Source organism: Numenius arquata, chromosome 3, assembly GCF_964106895.1.
Source record: "Numenius arquata chromosome 3, bNumArq3.hap1.1, whole genome shotgun sequence".
NCBI classification, from domain to species: Eukaryota; Metazoa; Chordata; class Aves; order Charadriiformes; family Scolopacidae; genus Numenius; species Numenius arquata.
In genome coordinates, this window is record NC_133578.1 from 60,731,341 (window position 1) to 60,750,697 (window position 19,357).

General features: G+C 34.0%; 1 protein-coding gene across 3 annotated transcripts in view; it reads right to left on the reverse strand.

Annotated features, from left to right (window-relative positions):
- CSMD3 (CUB and Sushi multiple domains 3) overlaps positions 1–19,357 on the reverse strand; it is a 654,503-nt gene that overhangs the window by 216,125 nt on the left and 419,021 nt on the right. For all 3 annotated transcript variants that reach the window (XM_074145167.1, XM_074145166.1, XM_074145165.1), the window contains one exon: positions 7,934–8,103. In XM_074145167.1, the coding sequence (XP_074001268.1) occupies positions 7,934–8,103 (170 nt within the window). The remainder of the gene's footprint in view (positions 1–7,933; positions 8,104–19,357) is intronic.

Sequence of the window (19,357 nt, forward strand, 5' to 3'; positions counted from 1 at the left end):
AAGCATGGTGTCCAGAAGGATCTGCTCCATGATCTTCCCAGGCACAGAGGTGAGGCTGACAGGTCGGTAGTTACAAAGGTTCCTCCTTTCTTCCCTTTTTAAAAATGGGTGTGATGTTTCCTTTCTTCCAGTCTGCAGGGACTTCACCTGACTGCCATGACTTTTCGAATATCATGGAAAGTGGCTTTGCAACTTCATCAGGCAGTTCCTTCAGGACTCTGGGATGGATTTCATCAGGTCCCATGGACTTGTATATCTTTAGATTCCTTAGGTGATCACTACCATGCCTTCAGTTACAGTGGGATGGACTTTGTCACCTGGGTCCTCAACTTGTGGGCCATCATCACAAGAGCTAGGAGGAGAGGGGTTGCCAGTGAAGACTGAGGCAAAAAAATTATTGAGAACTTCCGCCTTCTCTTCCCCCATTGATACAAGTTCCCCACTGCTGCTCATTAGGGGGGGTACATTTTCTTTAACCTTCCTTTTCTGATTAATGTACCTGTAGAAGCCTTTCTTGTTTTTCTTTATGTCCCTTGCCAAGTCCAATTCTAGCTGTGGCTTGGCCTCCCTGACCTCATCCCTACACAGCCGGGCAACATCCCTATACTCTTCCCAGGTTGCCTGTCCCTTCTTCCATTTCCTGTGTAGCCCCATCTTACCCCTTAGTTTGACCAGCAGGTCCCGGCTCAACCATGGTGGTTTCTTGCCTTCCTTACCCAATTTCCTACATGTTGGGATTGAGATCTTTTGTGCTCTATGGAGAGCATCCTTAAAGATCTGCCAGCTTTTTTCTGCTCCCTTGTCCCTAAGGGCAGTTTCCCATGGGGTCCTATTTACTAACTCCTTGAAGAGTTGGAAGTTCGCTTTCTTAAAATTTAGCGTCCTGATGGTGTTCCTCTTGGGCTTCAAACTTCTTAAGAGAGTGAACTGCACTAGAGCATGATCACTGCAGCCCAGACTGCCTTCAACTTTGATATCCCTGATGGCCTCACTTGCATTTGTGACCAACAGGTCCAATAATGCATCTCCTCGAGTAGGGCTGGTGATTTCTTGTCTCAAGAAGTTGTCGTCTAGGCACTCTAGAAGCTTCCTGGAGTGCCTGCAGCCAGCCGTGTTGCTTTTCCAACAGATGTCAGAGTGGTTAAAGTCACCCAGCAGGATGAGAGCCTGTGATCATGATGCCTCTTCCAGCTGGAGTAAGAAGGCATCGTCGACAGGCTCTGCCTGGTCAAGGGGCCTGTAGTAGACTCCTACCACAAGGTTCCCTGTGTTGTCCCGATCTCTAATTCCTACCCACAAGCTTTCTACCTGCTCATGGCTATTCTTTAGCAACAACTCTTCACACTCTAGCCATTTCTTCACATAGAGGGCAATACCTCCACCCCTTCTTCCTCTCCTGTCCCTTCTGAATAGTTTGTAGCCATCAATGGCCACACTCCAGTCGTAGGACTCGTCCCACCAAGTTTCTGTAATTGCTACTATGTCGTAGCTTTCCTGTAGCAGGATGGCTTCCAACTCTTCCTGTTTGTTATTGATAAGTTATACCAACTACTCTCAATTTCTTGGCAGAACTTCCCATAAGCCACTTCACGATACAAATTTTCTTCATGTTAGAATTTCCCCCCACATATTTCACTGCCAATTTTGTTAACTGTCTTACCACATTAAACCTTTCATATTGGCGCACTGACATCTCTCCAGTGTTGACACTAATTCTACTTTATGAGCTAACTAGCTGTCCCACTGTACAATACTTCTAAGCCTATATAATTTCTACGAAGGAACAAAATTGAAAGTACTCTAACACTTCTGAAATTCTATGATTCTTTGAGTAGTAGAACTCTATTTGGATGAGGGAGGGATGTGATACATTTGAACATGAAATTGAAATTATTTTTTTTCTTTTGGTTGCTGGCTTTCAAATATTCAAACTAACATACACTCCTCTTCTTCCGACAGTGAGGTCTCCCTTAGGACAATGAATGGTTGTATATTTTGTAATATAATTCTCAATTTAAGTCACATTGTCTTTTTTTGTGCTTCATTCAAGTTAATGGGCACAAAATAGAAATTTCTAGATGTAATTTAAATGATAAAGTTTAAGTTGCAAAGACAGTGGTAACAGCCTACATACTTTTGTAAAATTTGCACAAGCAGCATTTTCTTTCCAACTTTCCTAAAATAGGTGGGAGTTTTGTTAAAGATTTAGAATGATTTTTTTAATTCAGCTTCAGAATTTGATCAGGATGACGAGATTATATGTGAATTAAGGCAGCATCTTTATCTTATTTTTAAAACAGGAATTTTCTTTCTTATAAGTCTTGCCAGCACATCTGGATTTATGTCACTTGGGTGCTAAATGTATGGCCAGAATAATCATTATGAACATATTATTTCACTGGATGCATTTTCCTTGAAGTCATCACGTAGCATTAATGCAAAGATATTTGATTCATGAGTGTATAATTCCTGAATATGCCAATGACAAGCTATTCAGAAAACAGAGGTCCATCTTTATTAGTTATTTAAAGGCCTGATCTGTTAAATGTTTAATTCATAAGGAGGAGAAAAGGCACAGAAAATTGTGTTAATGTTCCTCATATCACAATGATATTTTGAAATGTTATAGGGAAGAATGCTAATAGTGAACATTGTTTACATAAATATAATTTGAACTGGTAGATGTAATGTTTAATTTAGGGACGAGGGGTTAAGTTTGCATTTACAGTTAGAGAGTAAATACAATTTCCTAAGCTTTCAAGGGGTTCCATTATCAAAAAAATTTAAATGGAAATTGGTGGTCTTTTTCCTGCTACTTTATTTAACTCCATAAAACTTTAGCAAGGGAATAGTATAAAGTGAATGTAAAATTTGTGCATTTTAATCAAACTATTTTTGAGATTTGCCATTGAAACATAAAAGGCATATGGATATGAAGATTTGTGCCTTTATAAAGAGAAGAAATAGCATAAAATCAGCAGCTCAGAGCTGAGGCTGTCAACACCCTGTCAAACGTATCATTTATACCACATGCAAATAGAAGCGCTAATATAAAGACAGAAAAGGCCCATATGTTTGTGGATTTTTTTGTCCCCTACATTTATTACCTATTTCTCACTCATGTTTTCAGGATGATATTGCTAAAAGGATTATGATAGCAAGTGTGGAGATTCTTAAAAAAACAAATTAGCAAAAAGCCCCAAACAGTACTTCCCTTTTGCACAAAAACCCTCAAAAACTGAATCATGTGCACACATTTCAAAGCTGGCCTACAGGTGAGACAAAAAACAAATGTAGTAAAACTGAATCCTCCATATTTTGCAGGAGCAGAGTTCTGAGCCAAGCACAAAGGGGACACTTAATGCCATTTCTTGTATTTGGTTTACTGAAACACTCTTACCTGCCTGTTGCTGCACTGTGTTTTAGTGGAAGGAAAAAGAAAGATCACTTTATTACAGTATCAAAAATAATTCTTAAAGCCATTTTTTTCTACTTATGGGCAATCTCATCTGGCATATCAGCTCTCACTCTACATACTGCCAAGCACACAACCTAATACAAAAGGGGAAAAAAAAATCCCCACAAACAACTGACACTCTCTTTCCATCTCAATACTTTTCATACTTGGTGTTCCTTTCTCTTTTATTTTAGGTTCACTTATAGAATCTGCCTGCAGAATTTTTTTTCAGGGGTGGGGTTTTGGTTTGTTTTAACTCTAGCAGAAAATTACTCGTTAATTATTACCATGCATAAGTACATTTCTATTTATGTTGAAATCTACTGGAAATAAAAAAAAACCCATGAACATATTATCTTTGTTCAAGCTTCAATTTTAAAAAGGTGCCTTTCCCCCAGTAAATTAGAAAAGTATATTGAAAGCTCTTTCACATAAAAGAATACTTTCTACATTCAACTGATTTCAACACAAATAAAATGTTCACCACTAGCAATGGACTAATGGCAACTCTGTTCCTTTCCTTGCAAATCCAAAGGGTTTGGTTACAGCTGCCAGAGATTGCAGAGTTTACAGGCAAAACTGGTGGATGGAGGTACAAGCCGGGGGGGAGGGGAAAGCAGGTAGAAATGTTCTCATAATTTGAAAGCCATGTATTCATTTTCCCTGCCTCCCACATAGGCAGTTGACTCTAAAAATTTTGAATTCTGGAAACATAGAGCATAAACTCAGTTATCCGTACAATTACAAAGAAGGTAATAATTGTTACACAGTTTCTGAGATTAATATTAAATGGATTGTCATATAGGGACTATGCAGATCTTAAATTCTTCATATACCTTCATGAACCTTTCGTGAATATTAAAAGAAGATGTAGCACTATTAAAAGCAGGTTATAGCCCTACACACACACACAAAAAAAAAAACCAAAAACTAAAACCAAAAAACCAAACACATATATTTCTTATAGTTTCCAATTAAAACCAACTATCCAAAAAAACCCAACACCTCCAACATTAACGTAAGTAGCCAGAGCAATTACATCAAAAGGAGGAAAAGAAAACTGCACAATAAATGAAGCAAATGAAAAACAAATTATATGTTCTGAAACCTGTGTTCTATAGCAGTTCAGAATTGATAAATGGGAACTCCTCCTTCTCTGCCTGGGGAGTAACAGTAAGGGCGGTGATTTATTTGTGTTAAATACGCTGTTTCCCTCTAATGCTGTATTCCCAGTCCAGCTGTTTCATTGTTTCAATCACAGTGCTTGTCAGGTATAAATTTGATACATGGTCGGTTAATTCATGTGGTAAGCAGCAGACCCCATGATTTGATTAAAAAATGTATCAAAAGTTTAGTAGAATATTCAGCCTATTCAGACTATGAATGGAATTTTATCTACACAGCTCTAGTAATCTAAAATTTCAGCTGACAGAAAAAGTAACACAAAGTACACGACTAGCTGTTTTGCCAACCGTTTTGTTTATCAATTCTGAAGAACAGTGATGCATTTTCCATTTCTTAACCAAACTCTGTAGCTAAAAACTGAGCCTTAACTATGAAATATTATGGAGTTGCTTCATTTGTGTTTGGGAAGGGAAGCCTTGTCTTGAAGCTGTTCTGTAAATAACTTGGTTTCCAAATGGTAAATTCCTTACCCTCCCTAGTTCATAGTTAAAAGGGAACTGTGTATTCACTATATATCACTCAGCTGTTTGCTGTAAGACTGGATTTTTTTTTTTAACTTAACTTCCTTCCATTGCCATTTTTTAATTCAGAAAACTTAATTATTCTTTACTTACCTCAGAGATTTCTTAGAGTTTGCTCAAGGCATTAATGTTTATAAACATTTACAAAGTAGTGGTATATATTAGGTAAGTCTACAGCTTTTGTTGACTATTATTGATTCACTTAAAAATGAAGTATAACCCTACTGTCCTACTCTTGTAGCCAAAAGTGTATTCTCCACAGTCAGCAAAATATGCGAATTAGGCAGTATTTCACCTTTTTTTTTTCCATTTTAGTTATCATTTCTATAAAAATAAAAGCAAGTCCCTGCAAACTTATCTTCAAAGATGTTTTACTGGGATTAAGGCAAATCAGCCTAAGAGACAAGGAAAACAAAATGTGGATAACCAAGACTACTTTTCTGATCTTGAAGATGTGAATGATAAATACTATGCCTATTCCCAAGTCAGTCACACACCAAATCTTCCACTGATTCTTTTTCAGCTCCTGGAGATGAGAAGCAATCAATAATAATAAGGATCAACAGACAACTTCAGAACTGGTCCCATGAGAAATGTTTTGGGACTGCTGCTTTGTATTTCCTGAAAAAAGGCTCCTTTATGAAATAAACACACGAAAAAAGAGTTTGATGGGATTAAGACAATTTTAAGAGCTTCATCTGAGACATGAGGCAAGAAAAGACATGATGAGTTTCACAGATATTCTTTCCCACAATATTAAAGGTCGGGTGCCTCTGTCTTGCTACAACTGAAAAAACTGATAATCATAATAAAGAATACTTCTTGTAATATTTTTAATACATTGGGAGGAACTTCATCTAATTATTATAATTCAAGGATGCTGACTTGAAAAACAAACACTGTAATTACTAAATATTACTTTCATCTAATAGATACACCTGCAAAACACAGCAAATATTTCTGCCACTGACATTTACAGCTGAGTGGTGGTGTCTGAATTAACTTTTTCTAGTTAAACTTAAACATCTGCAGCGCGCATGGTTGGAATGACACCTGAGAAATCTTAAGTCCATAGACCTTTTCAAAATCGTAAGTGCATTACATGATTAAGGAAGAAAAAAAAAAAAGAAGAAAAAAAATGAATTGCTTTATACTCATATTCAGTTACATTCATATAAAAGTTTATATTTACATAACTGTATATAACTGTAGCTCCCTCCTTACAGCGTTATGACTTTTACATTTAGATAATAGCATTGGATGGCTTCAACATAAAAAGTCCTGAGGAAAGTGGAGCCATATACTTCTACTGGATGGGCATAAAAAATATGGACAGAAATATTAGAATAGTGATTTGGGTGGATAAGGATTCAAGTTCAACATAAGACCTGACTTCAAATCTTATGCTAAAGTTGGTTAGTTAAAAGATCTTACTATAACTTCACTAATTTTTCTACTTTATGAAGAAATTCCAAAACTGTTCAAATGACATACTTGCATACATCATCTGGATGTCTTAACAGTAACTTGAGTAACTGAAGTTTGTTTGTTTGTTTGCTTGTTTGTTTGCCATGCTATTTGTATGTTACTAAATCTTAAGCATCTATAAAATTAAATCTTTCTGTATTAATTAATGCAAAAATCTACTTGTTTCTGAAGTAAGCAGTGAGGCCAATCTTAAATAAACATACCTTTGCATGCTGGGTATCTAGTAGCCTTTGGTTTATTTTGTTTTGCTTGTGTTTTGTTTTAACAAGAACATGATATTTAATTTTATTTAAAACATTTTTTTTAATTCCTGCTGCCATTGGTTGTTCAGGTCTGCTTACGTCTTAGGTATAATTAACCCCTTTTTATTTGTGCCTGTGTCCGACAACTAATGACAGAAATCCTAACCTAATTCTCAGATGGCTAATGTTACATGAGATAAAATCCAGTCTGCATTTCTGAGAGGCAATTTTAATTAGAGTATTCTGAAAAATTAGACAATTATTTAATCCCTTTTATGTATATCTTACTGTGTTTACATGTTATGTGCTAAAAGACACTCACCCGGGTCATCAGCTTTAAATAAGTAGTTGGCTAAACAATATATGCATCTGGAATTGTGTATTTTGGGGAATACAGTAATAAAAATATATGACCAAACAGAAGTAAATGCTACTGAATTTAGAGGGTGAAGTTGCTCTATAAAACTCTCAAATGTTCTAGTATCCTATTTTTCCCTTTGTTATTTCTTTGTTTAATGTAAAAAAAATCTATTCACATGTAATTGTTGTGTTTATAATTTTTCAGGTGGTGTTACACACCACACAAGATTAGAGTCATTTAAAGCGTAAACCTCATGTACAAGATACAGTATGTAGACAGTGTATTAAAATAAGCTTCTGGGTGTAATGTTTATTTTGTTTAGATCACAGCTCAAGTCATGAAGATGCTGAGGAAGAAAACAATTTTACAAAAAATGAATTAGTGAATATTTAACACTAAGAATATAATACAAATGCACAATAAGGCAACATTTTGTTTACCGTTTCAATCTCTTTTTTAATTATATGAGGTCAGAAAAAAATATATTTTAAGAAATAGATTATGCAATCACCTTGAGGTGCCTAATTTTTAAGTTTTTAGAAATGGCATAGGTTTAGATACATATTTTCTAAGAGATAATATAAACTTACCTGATACTGTACTATCATAGACAGATAAACTTCATTAATATGAGGAACTACAAGTTTAGAAATAACAAAAAAGATACATGGTTACATACCTTAAGAACATCTCCTTGGGCTAAGTGAAATGTTCTGGCAGAAATATTGATGCCTTTCCCTGCTTGTACCTGAATGCTATAAATACATTCATGGTTGTTTTCATAGTTAAGAGGATAATTGGGGGACAATAAGATTCCTTCATTATTTGTCGTGGAGGCTCCACATTCAGCTGCAATTAAAAGAAAATGTTAAGGTATATTTTAATAGAAAACAAATATTTTTAGTAATGGTGATAATGGGAATGTTAGAGCAACCTAGTTCAACACTATTAACATTTATTTATACGTAAGATGTAGTTCTAAATATATGTTCATGACAGTGATTGAAGGCTACAAGAATATTTCTAAATTGCAATGCTTTAAAAAAAATATGTTAAATAACATGGAGATTTATAATCATATTAATGGCACATTCCATAATGTTTTAAAGGATCTTTCTTGAATTTTGTTTTGGAGGAAATATATGTGCTTTTACTTCTCCAATACAGAAATTCATAAAGACTTGTGAATTAAATAAAAATACTCTTGAATTTTATATTTGTACATTTTTATATATACATGCAAGTGTATAAACATACATGCACATACACGCATTTTCACACAGATTTATGAAAAAAGAGAATCTTTCTTTAATATTAATTTACCAAAATAAACAACATAGTCAATGGTATAAATTACAGTAGAAAAAGACTTATGCTATATCTACCAGCTAAACAACAGAAAAAAAAAAAAATCAATTAAAATAAATAAGTAGAAAAAGTAGAAAAATAGTAACTCGGGGTGGGGCGTGGGAGGGAGGAGGAAAGAAAAAGGAATGAAATGCCTTTAACATGAAGAGTTAAAAATAAAAATTAAAAAGTGTTTCCAATTAATACTGCTATTATTCCAAAAAAAGAAACCTTATAATTGAAGATTTTGGTTTAATCATTAAAATTGTAATCATTAAAAGTTTAAGCACAAAAGAACACTGAAAACATAACAACTTGTGGCAATGCTACTTGTGGCATTAATAACTAACTTTCATTTACTATCATATTTTGCACTACTTACATAATTTTAATTAAGACATTTACAGCTTTGAGGTACCAGGTATTTTAGATTAACACTGACAAACTCTTACAATTCTTTCCTTCCTTTTTTATATTTAGTCTTGATATGTGGTCATTATAGTGCAAGGACAAGAGCATTTCCTCTCTTTTAACAGATTTAGATTAATTTTAAATTTAACTGTAACACTAAATTTTCTGGATTTATGTTTGTTTTCAGGATTACTTCAATATTCTTGCCATTTATTTTACCCAGTCTTATGGGAATGCACACCAGTTATTTTAACCTGGGAAATTCATTGTTACATAATTTCACAGAATAAGAAATTGTATTGTGCAAAACTATGTGGTACTTTTAATGGTGTGAAAAGATGTTTAAAAAACCTATAGTATGCATTTTAAGAGCTATTATTGCTTATTAGCATTATTATAATTCCCTCACCAGACTTGTTTGAGCAAAATCCAGGATATTGAAATATGTATTTTGTATATGAAATTTGTACATTAAATGACAAAAATCCGTTGATTAACTACACCACCTTCTGTGCACAGCTAAAACAAACATTGGGTAGAAAGCCAAATCACGTATAGATCAAAGGAGAAGAAATGCTTGATGACTACTTTTAAGTCAATAGCAATACAGAACAAGTACCCAAATAATTCAGGTGTCATCATTTTGTCTTAGAACAGTTGGATGTACAAAATCTAGGCAGAAGTGGAAAACATTCTAGTCCACATGAGCATGTCTATCCTTTTACTTCATTCTCAAATAAATGTGTATTTGCTACACTGAAGATGCACAGGTCAGTTTGAATTACAACACATAGGAGTAAGATGATTGTAATTTCAAGTTTGTGGAATATCCTTTCCCATTCCAGAGAGATAGAAAAGTCAAAAAGCAATAGGTAGTTATGGTGTTAAGTTGATCCAACAACTCTGATTTTGTCAGAACTGTAATTCAAAGCAATTTTTTGAAATCTGAATGCAGCAGTGAGATAACTATTAGGATCTTTTCAAGTAATAGTTGAGAGCCATGCTATGTTTTCCATTAAAAAATAAGGCAATTTTTCATGTCATAATAGTTATCAATCTGATTCTAATTTTCTTAGAGGGATAATGTCATGTTCCACATTGTGGATGCCCCATCATTGGAAGTGTTCAAGGGCAGGTTTGATGGGGCTTTGAGCAACCCGATCTGGTGAAAGATGTCCCTGCCCATGGCAGGGGGTGGACTTGATGATTTTTAAAGGTCCCTTCCAGCCCAAATAATTCTATGATTCTATGTACAATCTCAACCCTTGTGTTAGCAGACAAGAAAGGAAGTTTAGCAATAGAAGTCTTGAAAACAACAGTATAAAAGAATTTCTTCCATAGCACTCAGTATTATCATTACAATTCCATGGAAGCACACACTGCAGCCTACAACAGCAGTTTCTTTTCTACACTTCTCAAAGGAATTCTCACAAAATCAACAGTTAGTCCCTTGCTTCTCTACTTGCCTTCTGTCAGTGCAAATTATGACTTTAGAAAAAAACACACCACAAAACACCAAACACATTCAGAATTATATTACTGGGTTTTGTGTGTAAGTGCAGAACCAAACAGGGAAGATACACGATTAGTATTATAAGACTTTCCAAACTATACCATAAACAGTTCTATCTGCCAATCTCTACTTCTATTTGGAAATATGAACAGACATTTATGTTGCTTAAAATTACATGGAACTTCAGGTAACCTATGGTTGCCTTCATTTCATTGATGTCAATACTAGAGCATAAATCAAAAAAGACCAAAATACTTCTATGTGCAGTTAAGTGCTGAGTAAAATGAAGACAAAAATGTTGTGAGTTCTTAAGTTAAAATAAATACAAATATTGAACATATGTAATTTGTTTAAAGTGTTTGGAAAATAATTTTAACAGGCATTAGAGTGTGTGACAAAAAAAAAGACTGACAATGCAAATTGGGATGAAATTAAGGCAAAAAAATTAAAGAGGGAAATATAGAAGAGAGAATAGAAGGGAAAAAACACTATTTCAGATGGAAAAATCACAGAGGATTAGAAAGTCTGTGACTATCCTTTAAAAACAGAGCTCTTATCAGAAATTAAAATATTTCTGTGCTGGTTTAATGTTTCATTTTAGTAACATCCCCTATTAAACAAAGATCAAATTTAGGTTATTTTAGTGACAAAGTTGTTTTTTTAAAAAAAATCCACTTACTTCAGCTGAAACTTAGAGCCTACCCTATACACTTTGCTTGTCGGAAAAAAAAAAAAAACTATAGGGAAAATATTTCAATATCCAGCTATGTTTGCACAAAGACTTTACCCTTATATACAGCACAAAGATTTAACACTAAAATCGAAGTAAATAACTGTTTCTGGACTTTGCCAGAAATAGAGAGTCATTTCAGTATTAGAAAGGAAAATAAACAAAAAATTAAAGAAAAATAATGAAAGAGAAATATTGATATAAACAGCTATCTCTAAGATATGAATGTTATGTTTTTAATTATGAATGTGTGTTTATTGCACATTTCCATAATAAAACAGATGAGTTTCAACTACGGTTTATTAGTGTATTTAAATTCTGTAATCATGTAAAATGCCATTGTTACTGTAACCAAGGAATTAAATGCATTTAACCATTTGAAAAAAATTCTTCAATTAATGGCTTTTTTTAAAAAATATGCTCTACTAGGAGGATTTTGCAAGGTGTCTCACAATTCATCTGAGGAAATGCTCACCATAAATAACCATCAAACAAAAAAATACGACATGCTGCTACAGATTGAAATTCAGCCATTGCTTTCTTCAAGACTATCCCTTGGTATCAAAAGATAAGAACCACAAATAGCAGTTTGAAAAGACGTTATGTCTTGGTTAGGAGACTCTATGCATTGCAACCACTTGACTGGGTGAATAAGTGTAAACGTTCTAAAAAGGATTTTATCTGTAACTAACAGTAGTGGTAGACTGCAAATCAACAGCTACGCTTCAAAAAAATGTACCTAAATTCAGTGGGCAACAAACTGTTTCTTAATCTTCAGAAGTTCTACCTCTTCAACGGATGGCAGACATAAGCAAGAAAATATACTCTTGTCAAAACAAAACAGAGAGATAATAAGACAATCCTGAAAGGATTAAGTCGTGACTGAAGCATTCTTTCCTTGAATAACCTGAGTGATGAGGTCATCAAAAAGTTTTCTAGGTATTTTTGGTATCCTGATAAAGTACAGGGAACTCTAAGCTGGTGAAGAAGATGGAAGGAACATTGTCTTTCTTCTTCAATCAGTAAGAATAGTGCTTTTCCCTTTTATTTTATATTTTTTCCAAAAGACCAGATTTCCTTCATGGAGTCAAAAATGAATAACTGCAATTTCTTATTATGTATCTGCAGTACTTGACGCTACATCAGAGTTGATCTTAACATCAAAAGATTCGTATGGCTGGCTGTGTATTACATTTACTTTCATTATACTTTGCACATACTTTTTTGGCTGTTATCTGACTGCATCGTTTCTGTTACAGTGAAAGACACTATTGTCAGGTTTGGCAACGTCCTGTGTTTAAGACCTATACATAATTTTACAGTAAGTTTATGTTTCTATTAAAATGGGCAAATACAAAAGAAATCATTGTTAGAAACAATTACTTACATTATTAATTTTTTTTTTTTATAATTAATTGCTGTAGCTGACAAGAATGGAGAGGATTCCAGTATACTTTAAACAAGAGGCTCCTACACCACAACTGACCAAAGGAGGATGGAGAAATAGCATGACAAATGAGCTTCTGCATTAGTATTAACATGGTAAAATGTATTAACAAATACATATTCTATATTAAGATAATCTAAACAACCAATGTGCACAATTTGCCTTTAAACTAACTATAAACATCTCATAAAACCCCAAACAAACAAACAAAAAAATTCAACCTCAAAACACAAAAACCCAAACCCAACCCAACCCACAAAATAACTCGAGAACTGTTGGAACTTAGTAAAAATTTCCACGAAGTGAACAGGAACAGTTAAAACATTATGTAAAATATCAGAATACATAAGAAATACTGAGAAAGTGCTTATCACATTATAATGCCATTATACTAACAGATACTGAGCCCTCAGTGGCTGTGTTTTGCTTTGTTCAGGATAACTATCCCTGAAGAAAATAAGAGAAACACAACATATTCAGAAATGACAGAAGAAATATTTAGAGGAATAAATTTCTTTCTGACAAAGAAAATAAAGATTAGGATTAATTTGTTCTGAGAGGAATCAATGACACATTTACAAGTGAATGGTCACTGTCCTTAAACTGAGAATTCATGCTGCCAAAACATTCCACATATTAAAAGAAAACTCAATTAAAACTAGCAAAAGGACACCTTTTCAAACCCAAAATATTAGAACAATCTTTGTTTTAAATTTTGTATATGCACAGAAATGGATAAAGCTATGCAGCAAGACTCAACTGCAATACAGAAAAAGATGAGCAGAGGGTAGCTAATGGCTCTGTTAGTAATTAAGGAACATTGCAATTACTACAGTCATATTTGTGGTACAACCTTCACCTCATTCGTAACACAACTGTGCTTCAGTTCAACACTGAATGTATTTTTTCTCTCATACAATATAACCTTCCAGACATTTCTATTTTTCACTCCCCAGGTATTCCATGAAAAGCACCTTAATGCAATCTTGGCAAAGAAGCTATGTCAGTGAACAGGACAAAAACTACCACCTTAGCAAAAATCTTTAACAGAAAAGATCCACATACAATATTATCTGAAAAATATGCAATAAACATGACAAAAATTAATGCATTTGCCTGTAGATTTTTTTAAGTTTGTGTATCTGCTTTTCATAATTGTAAAGGATATAGTTCCTTGGAAATCTGTATGACCAGAACATCAGAGACTCTGACCTGAGCTGTTTAGGACATATTGATAAACATGGACAGAAAATGTTATAATCATAGAATCACAGAATGGTTAGAGTTGGAAGGGACCTTAAAGATCATCTATTTCCAACCCCCCTGCCATGGGCAGGGACACCTCCCACTAGAGCAGGTTGCTCAAAGCCCCATCCAGCCTGGCCTTAAACACTTCCAGGGATGGGGCATCCACAGCTTCCCTGGGCAACCTGTTCCAGTGCTTCACCACCCTCACAGTAAAGAATTTCTTCCTAATATCTAATCTAAATCTCCCCTCTTCCAATTTAAAACCATTACCCCTTGTCTGTCACTACATTTCCTGACAAAGAGTCCCTCTCTGGCTCTCCCGTAGGGTCCCTTCAGATATTGGAAGGTTGAAAAGGAAAAATATAAGTTGAAGTAGCATATGAGCTGAGGAAAAAAAGATTTTAAAGTCATTATCTTCCAGATAAGGATTAGCAGAGTGGAAAGAATTGTATGGCCCTGAAAAAGCCAAAGGAGAAAGCCCTACACAACTGGGAAGCTATGAAGAGACTAGATTAATTTCTTTACATAGACATAGAAATAATTATGGGTTATAATTTCTGACATGACAGTTATAATGAAAGGTAATGCAATTTGGCTATTGGGCAGCCTTATAAGGGAAGGAAGCAAAAAGAAAAGGAAAGAAAAAGGAAGATGGAAGAGGGAAGGGGAGTAAAAAAAGACATGAGAAATGCTGGCATAAAAGAGATGACTTTCTACATTTCACTATAAATAGAAGTAATTCCAAGAAAGCTGTGTGTATGCTGAGTATGAAAACTGTATTTGGTGATTATTTGAATAAAGCATGAAAAGAAAGCATGAAACTAAGGCATGGCAGTATTGTTACAGATCTTTAATCATCTTCATTCCATTATTATGATAAAAGTTTAATTTTATCTATTTGATTATTTTTCCTTTGAAGCAACAATAATTGCTTTTGTTTGTTGTTGACCATAACAGTTACAAGAAAATTTAAACTGGCTTCTTGTAAGCTAACTATGGCATTGAAAATTCTAAAGAGCACTACGCAGGGACATCTGAACTCTGAAAGCATAAGAACCAATTCACTACAACCCTATGAAAACAACTGAACTGCATATTCACAAACTTAAGATGATAACTGTGCTCTGTACATAAGCTGGAGACATGCCCCTAAAATAGTGTCGAAAATGTTGATTACTGCGGACTTTCCAGAGCTTAGATTTTGCTTCAGGAAAAAACTAAAACTGAACAAGTATTCACACGTACTCTAAGTAATTTTTAAAGAATTTATTCTGAATAAAAAAACCCCACTTTTTTTCAGTGTATATGTTGAAGTCCAAAGCAAGCAATTTAAAGATTCTTGACTATATTTTTAATCATTAGATACATCCATTTATTAACAGATTATACTGGGTTTGGCTGGAATAAATTCATAACAGCCCATATAGTGTGTGTTTTAAATTTGTGATGAAAATAGTGTTGATAACACACCATTTTAGCTACTGCTGAACAGTGCTTGCCCAGCGTCAAGGCCTTCTCTCTTTCCCATGCTGCCACCCCAGTGAGTAGGCAAGGAGCTGGGAGGGGACACAGCTGTGACAGCTGACCTGAATTGACCAAAGAGATATTTCATGCCATAGAGGGTCATGATCAGCGCTAAAATTGGGGGAGTTTTTTCAAAGTAGTCATTGCTCAGAGATTATCTGGCCATCAGTCTGCTGGTTGTCAGCAACTGCCTTTACATCACTTTTTTCTTTTCTCTTTGTTTCCTTTCTACTTATTAAACTGTCTTTATTTTGACCCATGAGTTTGAGTTTGTTTGGTTTTTTTTCTTGCTTTTGACCTTCCAATTCTCTCTGTCATCCTTCTGTGGAGGATAAGAAAGTGTCTGCTTTGGAGGTTCATCTGCCAGCTGGGGCAACCCATCAAATAGATTAAGATCCTATAATATTCAGACCACTTCATAGTTATTTCAGAGACTATTCAGACTATTAAATATATGCAGCACTAAACAAAGCAGTCTCAAAAAACTATTCTAGTGCAAAATTTCCTGCTACTATTTTTCTTTTCTTTCTTCTATCTTCTCCCTTAACATGTCCTTCTGAATGTTAATGAAGAATTGGGGAATCTGCCTAAATAAGCAGGAAGAAAACCCAATAAAATAAATGCAAAGTTATATGACCAGTAATTCGTAATTAACTGCACAGAAAGATAGATGTAAGGACTAACAGTAGATCAAAAACTTTGAATAGCTCACCCGTATGGTTTGCTCCTTCAATATAACATGAGATTAAGATATATAAATGTGAGTACTCTCTGTGTCTCTTCTATTTGATAGTGCTAAGGCCTTAAATTAATGTAGTGAAGTTCATTTCAAAGGATAGGTAAGGGGATAAGTGTAGAAATTCCAGAGGCTAGAGGCAAGAATGACCACAAATCTGAAAAGACTGACAATTGTTATGTTTCCATAAAAACATCTGTCTTTAACATGTGGAAGCAGCTTAAAAGAGAAGTGGAAAGACATCAAATTTAATATACTTGATTTCAACAGTTACCTCTTCCCTCACTACCTTACCAGCCCTCAATTTTTAGTTATTTGCTTGAAAAAGCACTAACTTTATCACAGGATAAAGTATTTGATATTACTTCTTGCTAGTCATGAGAGCATATATTTAAAAAAATGTGAAAGCTTTCAGAACTGAATTATGATGTCATCAGTTTCTTAATTATTGTTATGGTTTTTTACAATATTATTCGTTACATGTCTCTAAATGTATTGAAAAGGAACATTAACTTAGATATGAAAAAACAGACAACAAAAACCAAACCAAATTAAAACAAAACTATGACAGTATGGTAACATTGTTTGTTAGTTAACTAAAACTACACACATATGCTGGAAACACAAGTGACACAATTCACAAAATGAGCGGAATCATATAGTGGACTCTTTTAATGGTATTGAGAATACATACATTTACTGTAAAGGTAACTTTGGGTATTAGAAATGTACATATATATATAAAAGACATACACATGTATTTGAGTTAACCCCTACCAATCATGTAATTAGTCAGTATCGTTATTTGCAATTATCATGTTCATCAGAATTTACAAATAGCAGTATAAATTCTGTAACAGTTTTCCAACTTTGAAGCTATGAGTCATTTAACAGAACTAACTAAATAGAAACATGGAAAATATTTCTGCATTTGTAGAAAATACTTATTAAAAAAATTGTTCCAGCACAACATTGAACCCTATGGAATTCAGATAGTGCTATTATTAGAACAGTTCAGGTTTAAAAATTCATTAACAATTGATTTTTGCTATTTTAAAATTAATTTTTAATTTATTAATTCTTAATCACAAATTTTCGTTTATTAAGTCTTAACTTAAAATTCAGTTTTGAAAAAGAATATCTTCATAAACTGAAGAATAATAATAGTAATTGATAAAGTTTGATAACCCTTTCAGTGAAGATATTTTTCCTAATATCCAATCTAAACCTCCCATGGTGCAACATGAGACTGTTTCCTCTTGTCCTTTCACTTGCCACTTGGGAGAAGAGATCGACATTCATGTAGCAACTACCTTTTAGGTAGTTGTAGAGAGTGATAAGGTCTCCCCTCCGCCTCCTTTTCTTCAGGCAAAACAACCCCAGTTCCTTCAGCCACTCCTCATAAGACTTTTTCTCTAGACCCTTCACCAGCTTCATTGCCCTTCTCTGGACCCGCTCCAGTACCTCAATGTCTCTCTTGTAGTGAGGAGCCCAAAACTGAACACAGTATTTGAGGTACGGCGCCACCAATGCCAAGTACAGGGGGACAATCATTTCTGTAGTCCTGCTGGCCACCCGATTTCTGATACAAACCAGGATGCTATTGACTTTCTTGGCCACCCGGGCACACTGCTGACTGATATTCAGCCGGCTGTCAACTGAATACACAAAACTATAAACATGTATTACCTAAATGAGGATTATTTTATTTAACTGCATGGCAATTTTCAAGGGATCTGATAACCCGAATCACACTGAATTTTAAGCATTGGAATAAAAAAAAAAATTGTGTAAAATACTGTTGATCTATTAAATTCAGTCTCTTCTTGTTTAAGGAATATTCATAGGATATTTATGATTTTATTGATTTTTCAAATTTTGGACTTAGTCAATTTAATATAAATGAATATAAATAAACAAACAGTGGTTGGTTCTCAGTTGAGGTTGTGTGTATGTGACAGTGTATGATATCAGAAGCATTAAAGCTCATGAATCACTGTCAGAAAATGGCAAACATTAGCAACACTAACAATATCTAAATTTCTGAATCCAATAAAAGTGGTCAACAGGAATTCCTATTCTCCAGTTGCTTGAATTTCATTATTATGTCATATAAATTAAGAAAAAAGTTGAAAAAGGCTTAACATTTATGGTAGGAAATGGGTGATTGAGTCATTCTAGTGGAGAATATCTTGAATTTTCAAAGATAAAGGGAAAATACATGGATTGGAAAATAAGTTACTCCTTGTATTCCAGCTTTTCTCTCTCCCCTCCCCCAAAAACAAAAAAAAAACCTTTATTTTCTATGTCATGAGAACAGAATAGCTTTTTTTTTTTTTATTTTATACTACTGAGCAAGTTCTTCTTTACTGATAATTTACCAATTCATTTTCAGTATATTAACACTTCCAGAAATTTATTCCTATAATTTAACGTGTCTTCACAACTGTGCATATGTTTATTATTATTCTTATGGTTAAAAATTCATCAACCTCAACACAAAAATAACTTCTATTAATGCACTACACTGACTCAGCTTCTAAACCATCTCCTCTGTAGATACATACATAAATGTTCCCTACGCATACATCGAATTCAGAATTTTTGTTATACCAAGGTAAGCACAGGAATAGTTTGGATGTGAGAATTATGTCACTAACATTGGATAAGAACAAAAACATAATCAATCAATAGTTATTATACAGTCAGATTCTGGAAGAAACTTATGTTCTACTATCATACAATTTAGTATGAAAAAATAAAAGATTTGGAATGCACAGACAGATATTTTCATATATAAACCTTTCCATGTAGCATACACTCTTAAATAAATAAATAAATAGACAAGTAGCTATCATACTTTTTAGAAATGTTATTTTAACAGTTCTCAACAGAACTGAAAATCAAAATGCTTAGGAAGAATTCAGCTCAGACAATGGTAGCCGTTAAAAGTTAAGTCTCTAGTCAAAGCTACATTTGTAGGCTACATCTACAGTGAGTGGAGAGTGTTAGGAACCATCAGAGTGTTTCCTCTCAGTTTTAAAGCCAGAGCAGTTGTTCTGAGGATATTCTGAGGATATGGTTCTCTAACTTACATAGGAAGCCCAGGTTGACTGTATTCCTATACATGGACCTAGTTTTATGAAA